At 47.5% G+C, this 13,613-nt stretch overlaps 1 protein-coding gene across 1 annotated transcript in view; it reads right to left on the bottom strand.

Annotated features, from left to right (window-relative positions):
• Positions 1-1,294: 1,294 nt before the first annotated feature.
• The window catches only part of SNTB1 (syntrophin beta 1), a 98,061-nt gene continuing 85,742 nt past the window's right edge, over positions 1,295-13,613 (bottom strand). The window contains exon 4 of the mRNA XM_048508063.1: positions 1,295-1,351. Within this exon, the coding sequence (XP_048364020.1) occupies positions 1,337-1,351 (15 nt within the window). The 3' untranslated portion in view covers positions 1,295-1,336. The remainder of the gene's footprint in view (positions 1,352-13,613) is intronic.

Below are 13,613 nucleotides of genomic sequence, written 5' to 3'. Positions count from 1 at the left end.
CAATGCCACCAGGTTAGTGGCACCCCTCATCCCTTGGAAGTGTACATCGCTGCAGAGATCACTTACATCCATCCTAAGTTAGATATTCTAAACATAAGGGGTGCCCGTATGATGTTTAAATGTCACACCGCAACCTGCATACATGTTCAGCCTCCCCCAGTTGGTCAGGAACAGAATTCTTTTGAGTAGGTCAGGAATGATGGTTCTCTAGAACTCCCTTCAACCTCAAAGCAATCAGGAGTGGCTTGTAGTTAGTCTACAGCTTAGGGCAGATAACTGTTTTCCCATTCACGTCTTTCTGAGGCACTCCAGCAGTAGGAATGCAATACGGAGTTACCTGCGCCCAGCCGCCAGTCCTGTGAGTAGACTGGCATGCCCACGCAGTAAAGCGCGAAAACCTAATTCAGAATGAATTCAGCATTTTGAAATTCCTCCGCCTTTCGTGCCGGCCTGAGGTGCTGACGCTGGACGGGTAAAAGCAAAGCAAGGAGAGAAAGACATCTCAACACAAACAGATCCGGAAGCCAAGGTCACTTCTGAAAGTCAGCGGGAGTGCTGCAATAGACTGATGCTTCTATTAAGCAATGGTTGCTCATTAACCCAGCATCCAGTGCCCAAGACCAAGGCCGTCCATGTCCCCTCTGTGGCTGTCAGCTGCGTGGACCCTCAATTGGTTCATGCCCACTCTAACAGCAGAGATCTGATACATCCATGTGGATCAGTGGTTCTCAGCCTGGGGGTCGGGACCCCTTTGGGGGTTGAACAACCCTTTCACAGGTCGCTTCTAAGACCCCTTCTGCATCGCGTGTCCTCCACATCTGATAAATGTTCGTCAAACAAACATGAGGAACTGTATTAAACAGTAGCAACAGACTGCCAGTCTAAGGTCATCCAGCTGGTTAGCTGTGTTAGAGTGTACAAGCTTTCAATCTGGTTCACCAGATAAACCTCCAAAGTCAGTGGCAGAGCTGGGAATCAAACCCGGTTCTCCAGGTTTTGAGTGCACCTGCTCTTTTTTTTACCTCACTGGCGTACTTCACGCTTGGTGCAAAATTCATGGTGAAGGCATGTAGACAGTCCAGGCCGAATGTGGAGCCCAGCAACTGCCCGGCAACTATCAGCCTAACCAGTCACAGCTACAAGCTGTGATATACAAGGTAATTCATTCGAGCCCAGCTGTTCCTTAACGGCTAAGGAACTGGACTTTGCAACGGTGGGCTAGCAGAGGGTAGAACGAGGGCTGAACCAGGCCTCCTTAATCCGGGTGGCATGCTCCCCTCATACATCGAAGATCCTTCTCCGGCCAGCAATAACCAGTATTAGGGTTTCCAGGGCTTCATTCTCCCAGCACCTGGAAAAGAACAGAATCCCAGTCAAACAGCAGTCAAGGAAGATGTCAGGAGAGGGGGACCACTAGCTAGGACAGTGGTTCTCAACCTGGGGGTCGGGACTCCTTTGGGGGTTGAACAAATCTTTTCATTGGCACTTAAGACTCTCTGCATCAGTGTTCTCCATCTGTAAAATGGATAAATGTTTGGGTTGGGGGTCACCACAACATGAGGAACTGTATTAAAGGGTCTCAGCATCAGGAAGTTTGAGAACCACTGAGCTAGAAGCCAAGATATGGGTTTTGGTAAGGGAGGGCCAGCTTTACTGGAATGTCCTGTCTAGGTTTCCGCGGTTTAAAGCCGGGTGGGGTGTTAGCCTGTGATGTTCTCAGATAATTACATTAGAGCACTTCTTCTGTTTTGGAAAGCCATTCTCTGTTTTCATTAACACAAAAGGACTACTTCAATTACAATCTCTGTTCAGTAAACAAATTGTCTATTCTCAGTCAAGCATGGGTTTTTCCCACCTGGGCCGTGGAATAAAACAACAAAGTTCTCTTTGGTTGAGGGATGAAGATCCCATTCCAAAATAATTTTCTTTAAGATTTCTAATTGGCTAGAATTCACAGCGCCAGAAAAAAATATTGATAGAAACTCTCTAAACTTTTTTTTTTTGCAATGAGATTTGGCCTTTATTTTACATTTCGGCAAAGGAGTAATGTTAAAGTTGGTGCAAAGTGTTAAACAAAGTCCACACAGGCAACTCTATAGGGTTTTCCTGGCAGGACATTCAGAGGGGTTTGCCAATATTTCTCTGCATAGCACCCGTAGATTTCATGGGTGGTCTCCCCATCCAAAGACTAACCAGGGTCAAGTAGGATTGCCAAGTCTCCCTTGGATGCCGGCTCTAAGTTGGGGAACTCTTGCCGATTTAGGGGTGGGGCCTGAGTACAATAAGGATCTCAGTGGGGTACAATGCCATACAGTTTACCCTCCAAAAGAAGAAGAAGATGATGATTTTGGATTTATATCTCACCTTTCTCCTGTAAGGAGACTCAAGATGGCCTACAAGCTCCTTTCCCTTCCTCTCCCCATAACAGACACCTTGTGAGGTAGGTGGGGCTGAGAGAGTTCTGAAGAACTGTGAGGTTCCAAGGTCCCTCAGCAGGAACGTAGGAGTGGGGAAACATATCTGGTTCAATTGTGTTCTTGCCACCTCAGGTGGAGAAGAAGTGGTTCAAACCTGCTCCAGATTAGAATCCATTTTCTCCATGAGAACTGATCTCTGTTGTCTGGAGAGGAACTGTAATTCTAGATCTGTGGTGGCGAACCTTTGGCACTCCAGATGTTATGGACTACAATTCCCATCAGCCCCTGCCAGCATGACCAATTGGATTTGTAGTCCATGAACATCTGGAGATCCGAAGGTTGTAGACCCCTGGAGCCCAAGGTCACCCAGCAAGTAGTCCATAACATCTGGAGTGCCAAAGGTTCACCACCATGGATCTAGATGATCTCTCCGGATCCCACCTGGAGATTGGTATCTTAGGGCCAACTCTGATGGGCTTCCGAGAATGAGATCGGACTAACCTGGGTTGTTGACGTAGGAGTTATATAGTCTGGCATTATTTTTAAATCTCTTTTCCTTGCCTTTTGAATATATACACAATTATTTTAAAAAACAACACCTTGACTCGTGTACAGGAAAAAGATGCTTTATTGAATAATGGATACAAAACAAGCTCCATTCTAAATCGACAGTACCCCAAAAAAAAGTTTAAAAGAAAGTTGCGGGGCTTGCTGAAATCAAGGTAATTTTGAGGGCGGAAGTTGATTAGTTAATTACTATCCGTAGGCGCAGGAGTCCGCCAGCTCGCTTTTCACCCACGCCGCAGGAAATTGGGCTGTAATATACCCTGGACCCTAATTGCCAGAAACAAGGCACTTGCGAGAATTATTGAAAGAGGAAACAAAAGAATCAAGCGGCAACATTTTCATTTCTAATCTCTTCCATCCCGTCACAATGGCAGCTTGTGCGCCTATCAGATCTTGGAGATTCGCCAAGGCATACAAAAAATTCCGCACAAAGGGCAAATCAATGAAATCCGAACTAACGCAAGCAATGCAAGAAAGGAAAATAAAAGTGCCATTTTTAATGCAGGAGCCTGAACTGCTGAGCTAACAGGGCACAAGGAATGGGGGACCTAAGCCAGAACGCTATTGGCCAGGATTAAAGACTATGAGCAGCTGCTGGAGGGGGGGGTCCAGGGAACCACAACCAGGTTATGGTAACACCAGCAATGGCAACATCATGGAGGAACCAGGAAAAAAGAAGAAGAGTTTGTACTTACACCCCACTTTTCTCAACCGTATGGAGTCTCAAAGAGGCTCACAAACTCCTTTTCCCTTCCTCTCCCCAGAACAGACACCTTGTGAGGTAGGTAGGGCTGAGAGAATTATGACTAGCCAGGGGTCTGCAAACTGCGGCTCTCCAGATGTTCATGGACTACAATTCCCATCAGCCCCTGCCAGCATGGCCAATTGGATTTGTAGTCAATGAACATCTGGAGAGCCGAAGGTTGTAGCCCCCTGGAGCCCAAGGTCACCCAGCAAGCTGTGTGTGTAGGAGTGGGGAAGCAAATCTAGATCAGCAGATATGAGTCCGCTGCTTATGTGGAGGAGGTGGAATCAAACCTGCCTCTTCAGATTAGAGTCCACTACTCTTAACCACTACATTGCACTGGCTAAGTGGAACGGGAGAGACAGGAGCACAAGACATTGGGGGGAGGGGGCATTGGGGCAGGAAAACAGCAGGAATACAATGCTATAGCAGCACAACTGATGGGGTTATCAGTGGTTTTCAAGCTTTCTGACTTCAGGGACCCCTTTCCACCCGGACCCATTTGACAAGGGAGCCCAGGCATGTATGGTAGATGGGTGGGTTTCTGCGAACATTTTCATCAGTGGCAACAGGGACCCTTAGAAGATCATCATGTCCACTATGTGGTCACTGACTGGCTAGGGTCCCACATGTGAAGAGGATGCTTTGGCTACCTTCTAGCTTGGCTTCATTCAACTGTCAGCACACAGCCAAATAGCAATGGCTAATGCAGGGCCTGGGTCAGCATGCCTTGAGGTACGGTAACTGCCGAAGTCCAAGACTCTGGCAAGACCCACTATCTTGAACCAGCCCCCCCCCCTCCCTCATGACTTTTACATGTGCTTTTGCTACCCATTTGCTTCCAAGAGCTCCACACTCGTGCCTCCAGCTTCCTAGCACAGATGGGGAATTACATGTGATTGGCGCACAGCAGTTGCACCCCTGAGAACCACAGCAGCCACACTACCAGCTACACATACTAGCCAGTGCCATTGAGAAAGTAAATGATTGTAGCACAGGTGCCTGTGAAACAGTGGGAGGATTAAAGGGGGGGTGGAAAGTCATGTGGGGGATTGGTGGGTGGGTGGAAGGAACGGGAGGCATGAGAGGGACCTGGTGGTGGGCAGAAGGGGGCCCCTGAGCATTAATAGTTCGCCCAGGGTCTCCAACAGCTGGAACCGAACTGGCCAACGAAAGCAAATACATGGCAATCGCCTTCAACAGTATGTGGTCCCTGGTTGGCTGGAGTCACTCAAGGAAGGAGAAATCAGCCCCAACTCGTCCACATAAGTTAAGGCAAGAAGAGAAGAAGAAGAGAAGAGTTTGGATTTATATCCCCCCTTCTGCAGAGACCTGGGGCTTTTACACCCTTGCCCTTCCCCTCACAACAAACACCCTGTCAGGTAGGTGGGGCTGAGAGAGCTCCAAGAAGCTGTGACTAGCCCAAGGTCACCCAGCTGGCGTGTGTGGGAGTGCACAGGCTAATCTGAATTCCCCAGATAAGCCTCCACAGCTCAGGCGGCAGAGCAGGGAATCAAACCCGGTTCCTCCAGATCAGAGTGCACCTGCTCTTAGTCACTGCTCTTAGCCACTATGCCACTGCTGCTCCCAGAAGAAGGCAGGTAAACCATTGGAGTGTGGCACTGACCTCCAACCCCCCCCTTTTTGCTATCAAGTGGTTTGCCATTGCCTGCTTCCACAAAATGACCCTGGTGTTCCTGGGAAGTCTCCAATTCAAATAGCAGTCAAGGTGGGGGCTGAGAGTGTACGACTGGTCAAATGTCACCCATCAGGTTTCCATGGTACGAGTGGGGTTCCTGAGTCCTAGTCTGATACCACAACACTACACCACACTGGTTCTCCTATGGTTAGAATATCTGTGTGGATTCCATGGCAACATGGAAGACAGAATGATGCTGAAACAGAAACATAGAGGATAAATTTCTCCTTCCCTGGAGAAGCTGGGAAAATTCCAAAATCGCCCTCCCCATTCCAAGCACTATTTGCATGCTGACAATCAGGGCAGGGAAATATCCAGGAATCCCAATGTATTGCAGCAACATGTTCAAAGTACAGGATTTCCCCAATAACTGAATAAATATAGGGTAAGTACTGAGTTTATGTGGGACACGGGCCGTGTCTGTTTGCCAGAATCAAAACCCACTTAACGCTGACATCCGTATCCCGCCTGAGTATATTCCGCCAAATTGCAGGCGGGATGCACTTCATATATAAACACAAAGATAATCCCCTCCTAGCCCAAGAGAAAACAAAATATCAGTGAGAATTGTTCCAGCTAATCTTTTTCTTTAAAATAACCAACATTTTATTCCGTCTTTCCATCTAATTAGGGTCTTTGAGGCAGTGAACAAGTTGTCACACAAACAAAAGTACGTGAGTGAAATGTCAGTAAGGGAATACCAAACAAAACGCAACAAAAAAGTCTTCACCTGCTGGCAGAAGATAATGCTAGAGGGGGACAGTTAAATCTCGATGGGGAGGAAATTCCAGGTTTAGTGTCATGACCAAGAAGGTCCTTTTGAGATTGCCCCGTCTCACCTAAGATGATGGGGCACCCAAAGCGAGCCCCCAAAGATTACCGTAACAGTAGGTTCATTTGAGAAAAGGTGGTCTTGAAGGAACATGGGTTCGAAGCCATGCAATACCAGCACCTTAAACTGAACAGGAAACAAATCGAGAGCTTGTGTAGAAGGAGCAAGATTGGCATGAACTGGTCCCCCACAGCCCATTCCAGATAGCATTCTGGCTACAGTATTTTGTACCAGTAATAGCTTACAAACACTCTTCATGAAAGCCCCCCCCACCCTCTTCATTTGCCTGCGGTTTCCATGTTCATGGACTACAATTCCCATCATCCCCTGCCAGCAAGGCCAATTTGTAGTCCATGAGCATCTGGAGAGCTGCAGGTTGCAGACCCCTGTTCTATATGGAGGAATGTTCTCTCAGGGGTAGCATGAGATCATGAAAGCCCTCCACCTTCAGTCTGAAATGGCTGGTTCAGCTATAAATTCACTCGTCCTGTTAGTGAGAGTTAGGTCTGAACCATGCCTATCACTTTCCTGGAGCAGCAGAAAAATTACCAGGCCGCCTGGCTGCGGGCCGCGGGTCTGGTGGATCTTGTTCTGTATTTAGCCTGCATCTGTGGCTGGCATCATCAGAGTTGTAGCAATACACAGAGGGAATTTTACTGACACGGTGTGCAACTCTATTATTTTTTGCTCTGTGAAGATATCAGACACAGATGCAGGCGAAACGTTAGGAACAAAAGATCCACCAGACCATGGGCTCACAGCCCGGACAATACCAGAACAAGTTGAATCTGGCTGTGAAAGCCTTCGGGTAATTAAAAGGGCAAATAATTGTTTTTTTTTTATTGAAACCATAGCACCAAACAAAGCTGAAGGGAGACTCAAAATGGCGGCACATAGAAAGCTCTGCTTCCCTTCCTCTCCCCACAACAAGACACCACTTGTGAGATAGATGGGGCTGGAGAGGGAGGTTCACCAGGAGAGAGGCACTGTGGCTACCCAAGGGTAGCCCGCCCGCTGGGAATGTAGGAGTGGGGAAACAAATCCACTTCACCAGATAAGAGTCCGCCACTCATGCGGAGGAGCGGGGACTACAAACCTGGTTCTCCAGATTAGACTCCACCGCTCTTAATTATGACACCATAATGGGCAACATGTTTCTCATAGAAGCATGTCTGTTATTTCTCATCTCCCTCCCTGTCTTGATAAGTTTCTACGGCTTGATTAAAGCAGTTTTTTTGGGGGGTTGCTTTTGGGGGGGTTGCTTTTGCTTAATTGCTTTATTATTTAAAGAGCTTACAAGAACCGGCACAAAGGAAGTCTGGCGAACGAATGCGCTGAGTTTCAAAAAAAAAACCAACTCTTCACCTGCTTTAACCCCTGCACCGTTGCCAACTGTCCCAGCCAGACGCAGGCATGCCGAGCAGCGTGGAAGCCGTTTCCCTGTGGCGGGAGGCCATATCCTTGTGGAACACGCGCAAACATTCCAACTATGTAGGTTGGGTCAGGGCTGTTCTTCACTGCATACTTTCTTGCTCCACCTTACCACTGAATTATGCTAGGCAGCTGAAAACTGCAAGGGGGGAAAATGTGTTTTGTAGGTTTGCTGTGTTGGTCTGCAATAGGACCGCAAGCTTTGGCTCATTCCGCACATGCAGAGTAATGCACTTTCAAACTGCTTTCAGTGCTCTTTGAAGCTGTGTGGAATGGCAAAATCCACTTGCAAACAGTTGTGAAAGTGGTTTGAAAACACATTATTTTGCGTGTGCGGAAGGGGCCTGTGAGTCTTGGAGAACCTTAGAGACCAACAAGATTTTCGGGGTTTAGGCGTTTGGGAATCAAAGCTCTCTTCATCAGGGGGAAATGTTATTAAAAGAGGGGTTTTATTGCTTTAGACCAGGGGTAGGGAACCTTTAACACTCAAGGAGCTATTTGGACCCGAATTTCCACCGAAAACGCTTGGAGCCATAAATAATTTTACGGCATTTAAAATAAAGATAACTTACTGTATATATTGGGTTTTTTTTACCTTTTTTACTCCACTCCAAGCGAAGTAGGGCAGAAGGAGAAGCCAGCAATACATACCTCCGTCCAAAGAACGTTAAGTGCGCCCGCCCTGCTAACCTGCGGGGCGAGCACGAGACCAGAAGCAAACGGCTTCGGCACAAGTGAACGCGGAGTGCAAGGGCGAAGAAAAGAGCCGCATGCAAAGGCTCTCGAACCATGAGTTCCCTACCCCTGCTTTAGACAATCTCACAGGGTTTTCAAGGCAAGAGATGTTTGGAGATGGTTTGCCACTTGGTGCCCTTCAACCGTCCACCAACTCACCGAGGTGATTTCCGCGGAAATTTTGCTTTCCATCAAGAAGCTAACCAGGGCCGACCCGAGGATTGGCAGCACCGCCACGAGATCTGGCGAGCCTACGGCTATTCGAATTAGGATTAAAGGGAACAGAAATATCAATTTTGGTACTTTATTATGTGTGGCAAAGTTCTATTTCTCTCGGTGCAGCAGTTACGTTAGCCTGAGAACTTATTTTTAAATAGTGTGACTCTAGCCCTGGGCTGATGCACCAGCTCATTTCATGGTCATAATAAATGTATTCAAAAGCAAAGGGGGGTTGCCTCCCTGCAATAAGACCCCCGGCTTTTAAAAGATCTCTCAGATCCAGAATCTCTTTGCTCCTTATTATGCAAAATGACAAGATCACAACCCAAAAAGTGGCAGCTACACTCCTCACGAATTAAACAATTGCCTGAGACAAACAGGTGTTTTCAATCACATGCAAGGTATAGTCATATATTCTGAATGGTTAGCACCAGTCTGAATAATGCTGGAGGAATATAAAAGCCGTTCTCCAACCTGACATTTCCTTAGGGTTTTAAATTAGATATTTGTGCCACCAACAGGATGCATGTGAGGCAGTACTATTATCTCTAGACTACCCAGTGATGAAAGATTGCTTGGGACTGTCAATCTTATAACTCGTTTCACCAGAGATGTATCTAGGAAAAATGTAGCCTGGTGCAAAATCTGAGTTTTCTGCTCCACCCCACCCCCATATGGGCGGCCGCCCTCCCCCACCATGACCAAACAATGTTTTTTTGCACCAGGTCTTGAAGTCAGTTTATGAATCCGGGGGGAACCAGGAGGGATGGGATGGGGTGATTTTCCACCCCCACGTGACTAAATGGACACAGCCCTGGGACATTTGGCCCCATATGTCCCTTTGGGCAGTATGCCTCTGCACAGTTTTACCCATCAAACCCAGTTGAGAGAATAAATTACATCACAGGACTGGAGTTAGTTAATGTGAGGTGGGTAAAGAAGAGAGTGTAGGAATGAATCTAGAACAATGATGGCAAACCTTTGTGAGACCGAGTGCCCAAATTGCAACCCAAACCCCACTTATTTATCGCAAAGTGCCAACACGGCAATTTAACCTGAAAGAGCTAGAAAAGATTATGAAGGGAGAGGATATGTTACTAGGGATCAAGATAATTCATACCATAGTATTCCCAATTATAATCTATGGGTGTGAAAATTGGACAGTGAAGAGATCTGACAGGACAAAAGTTGATTAATTTGAAACGGAGCACTGAAGGAGAGTTTTATGGATACCACTGGCTGCCAAAAAAAGACAAATAAGAAAGGTTTAGAGAAAATCAAGCCTGAAAACTCCCCAGAAGTTAAAATGACTAAATACAGGTAACTGTACTTTAGATACATTATGAGAAGAGAAGAATCACTGGAAAAGACAATAATGCTAGGAAAAGGTGAAGAGCCAGCACAAAATAGATTGGCTCAATCAAGGAAGCCACACCTCTCAGTTTGCACAACCTGAGAAAGGTTGTCAATGATGGGGCATGGGGGGGGTCATTAATTCATAGGGTCGCTGTACGTCAGAAGTGACTAAATTAGCACTCTTTCCTAAATAAAGGGACAGACAATTTCAAGGGCGCTTGCCAGGACCTATGATTGGTTTCAAACAAATACTGAAATATAATGGCACAAGGAATTAAAACAGGATATCCTGAAATTCTCAAACTTTGGCCTGCACAGTGTAAAGTTATGCCAGCCGTGGTGATAAGATTCTCTCTCTCAAGATTTCTGAGAGCCCTTCATGCTCACTTTCCAGCCTTTTGTGTACTTCTGCCTCAAATCTCCAAAGGCTACAAATCTTCTTCTGGCTCTTCTTCAGGCTCCTCTCCAGAGGGTATGCCTTCTCCTCAGAAACCTCTCTTCTTCCTTCCTTCTGCTCAGAAAATCTTTTTTTTCACACACACCCTGAGAGAAAACTCTTTGGGCATTGTGAGTTTTCCTCTGAAGACGCAAGCCGCAGATGCAGGCAAAATGTCAGGAGAAAATGCTACAGAAATCAGGAAGACACCCCGGAAAACCCACTATCCTAGTGCTTTTGGGGTGAAAGCCTTGGACGATACAGAAGGCATTTTGCCCTTCAGGGGTGGCCCCAAGGGCCATGAGCTGCTGGATTACAATCCTGCTCTCTAGCTTGAAGGGAGTTTGGACTAATGAAAATTTTTACCCTTGTGGATCTCTTAAGGTTCCGTGCTGGACTTGGGCTCGCTCTTCACCCTCCCATGTCAGCAACCCTCTTAGACAGAGTGCAGCTTGGAACCAAAATCCTATAAGCAAATTACATGGGACTCTGGAAATGGAAACCAGCATGTTCAATGCTAGACTGCTGTTGCAAACATTTCTGACTTTATCAAAATTTCTGTTATGCGCTGAAAAAAAAAAAAAAAGAAGGAATTTCTCTTATTTAAAAGTATCTTGCACAGCCTGTAGACAGGCAAACCTTTTCAGCAGGTTTCAAAGCTGCAATTAACATGGCCACATATTATGAGTAAAAACAGAACAAAGAATAGGAACAATGGAAGTTTCAAGAATGAATTAACTGGCCATGGGAGGCTGGGCAGAAGGAGTTAGTCAAATAGATCCTAGGCCTCCGGGTTATTTTAGTAAATATTCAGGCAGATGTGGAAAGGGCTTCTGAACTAGGTAAGGAGTAACTTCCTAGCGAATGCTTCTTCAAGCTAACTGGAAATGGCTGTAGGTAACCAAATGTTTAGAAGAAATGGCAGAAACAGAAGGAAAATATGGAAAACATTTTCCTGACACATAAGTTTGTGACACGTGTCACCAGCTTTGGCTACAATAACCAATTCTTGGAAAACTTGCAGAAAACTGACTAGGCTTTACAGAGCAGAAGCGGGAAATGAAACAGGTGTTGAACTCCGACTGCGCTGAGCCTCTATTTGAGAACCGTTTGGCTGCTCGCGACCAGCCTGGCACGGTGCGGCGCCGCAAGAATGCGTGGCTCAGAAGTACCGGTTACAAACTGCCGTGAGATATATCAGAAGAGAAGGAGTTTGGATTTATATCCCCCCCCCTTTCTCTCCTGGTAGCTTTCAAAGGAGGGCTTCCATCAGTGGCGATACCGCTTCTCTAGAGACATGCCAGGACACCCTTGGCAGCCAGGCGCACGACTGATAGAGGCACCCAACAGGCTCCGCCAGCAGTACACGGAGCGGTACCCTTTTAAGAAAGTCATAGAGACAGGCTGCCCAAGAGGCAGCTTCCCTGAAGCCGAGCCTCAGAGCCTGTGGGGAAAGGAAAGTATGAGTGAGGGGAACGAGGTACTGTGTGAGTAAGCACTGCGACGCTTACTCGCGAGTAAGTCAGGTCCCGGGGGGGGGGGGCGCCCGGAGGGCTTTTTGTCTCCAGGCGCCATTTGGACCCTGTACGCCACTGGGGCTTACAATCTCCTTTCCCTATCCCCTCACTTGGGGCTCCATCTCTCATATCCTGTTCCACTGCTCAGAGATTCCACCGCATTTCTTCACCAGCCCTCCTCTTGCTAGTTTCATGGGCGAAGCGCTCTGCAATGTAAAAGGTTCTTCAAACTTCAGCAGTGTCTCTAGTTCAAAAAGCTCTGTTGTACCTGGGCTGGCAAAAACTCAGATCTTGAGAAGCTTTACTTGGAAGGTCCTCCACCCCTCTTTAAACAGATGGTTCTTCTTCCATACTGTGCTCTTCTTGCTCCCGAATGCACATACCCCTGGACCTCTGGCCTACTTCCTGGTTTCTAGCACACGTATGAAAATAGCTCAGGAAGCTTAGCCAGCGAGCTTTCCATTACATTCATTACTTGCTTTGGGCTTCGTGTTTTCTGGTTCCTGTTTCAAGAAGCAACATTCTTTGGGTCTTGTGGGTTGCCCCGAGCAGCGTACGCACAGTGTACTGGAACAATCTTTGGCACACCCACGGTAGGCGTCTTGTAACCTTCACACTTCGGTCACACTGATGCCTTCAGAAAATTTCAGCTCAGATTCCTCGTTCCATGCTTGTGTGGTCAGCATGCAATGTTTGTTTTCTTTCCTAATCCTTAAATTGAGATAAATGGCAGAGGAGAACATTGTGTGTGCTGGGATTCCAGTCCACGGCTTATTGTGCTGTGGTTAACCAATTTGTGGCTGGCAAAGCATCTCCGTGATCTAACTTCAGGCCAGACTAGACCCAGCAGCTCCTGCACAAGAAATTCTCCTTTTATTTATTTCGATATTTATACCGCACTGTTCTCCCCGGTGAAGATTCAAAGTGGGTGACAACATTGTCTCCTCGGCTCCCATTTTATCCTTAGCACAACCAATCAAGTGAATGACTGGACCATTTTCCGAGGAACTCACATGAAGCATTATGCTAAGTCAGACTGCTGGTCTATCAACGTTATTATGGTCTACTTTGAGCAACAGTAGTTTTTCCAGGATCTCAAGCAGATTTCATGACATCATCTACTATCTGATTACCAGAGGTGTATCGGGGAAAATGGCACCCGGAGACAAACAATTCTCCAGGCGCACCCGCACCCCTGGGGGTTGGCTTGGGTTGGGGCCGCCCGCCACCAAACTGCCCCCCCCCACAGCCTCCGTGCAGGCTGAGACCTGCAGGGACTGGGGAGGGCAAAAGCCAGCCTGCACGGACGCCAGGGGGGTGGGGCGTGGTGCGGCTGGTGGCCCAGGCACCTGGCGCCGAGCCCCACCCCCCGCCTCCCTGCAAGCTGGCTCCTGAGCCAGCCTGCAGGGAGGCAGGAGGGCAGGGCTCAGTGGTGTGCAGCTGGGGCACATGACCAAAAGGAGTGGGTGTGCCTGGGGACATGGGTGACCCCCATGTCCCTATTGGCCGTACACCTCTGTTGATTACAGAAAACAGGAAGTGGCAGGAACTGCACGCGGGACCTTGTGCATGCAAAGCAGATTCTGTACCGCGGAGCCAGCGCCTCTCAAAGGCCACATATCAAGCCTCTATGATAAGAGTGGAGCTTTGAAGCAGATC

The sequence above is a fragment of the Sphaerodactylus townsendi genome, linkage group LG09 (assembly GCF_021028975.2).
Source record: "Sphaerodactylus townsendi isolate TG3544 linkage group LG09, MPM_Stown_v2.3, whole genome shotgun sequence".
Lineage (NCBI taxonomy): Eukaryota > Metazoa > Chordata > Lepidosauria > Squamata > Sphaerodactylidae > Sphaerodactylus > Sphaerodactylus townsendi.
This window is presented reverse-complemented; position numbering and strand designations above follow the sequence as displayed.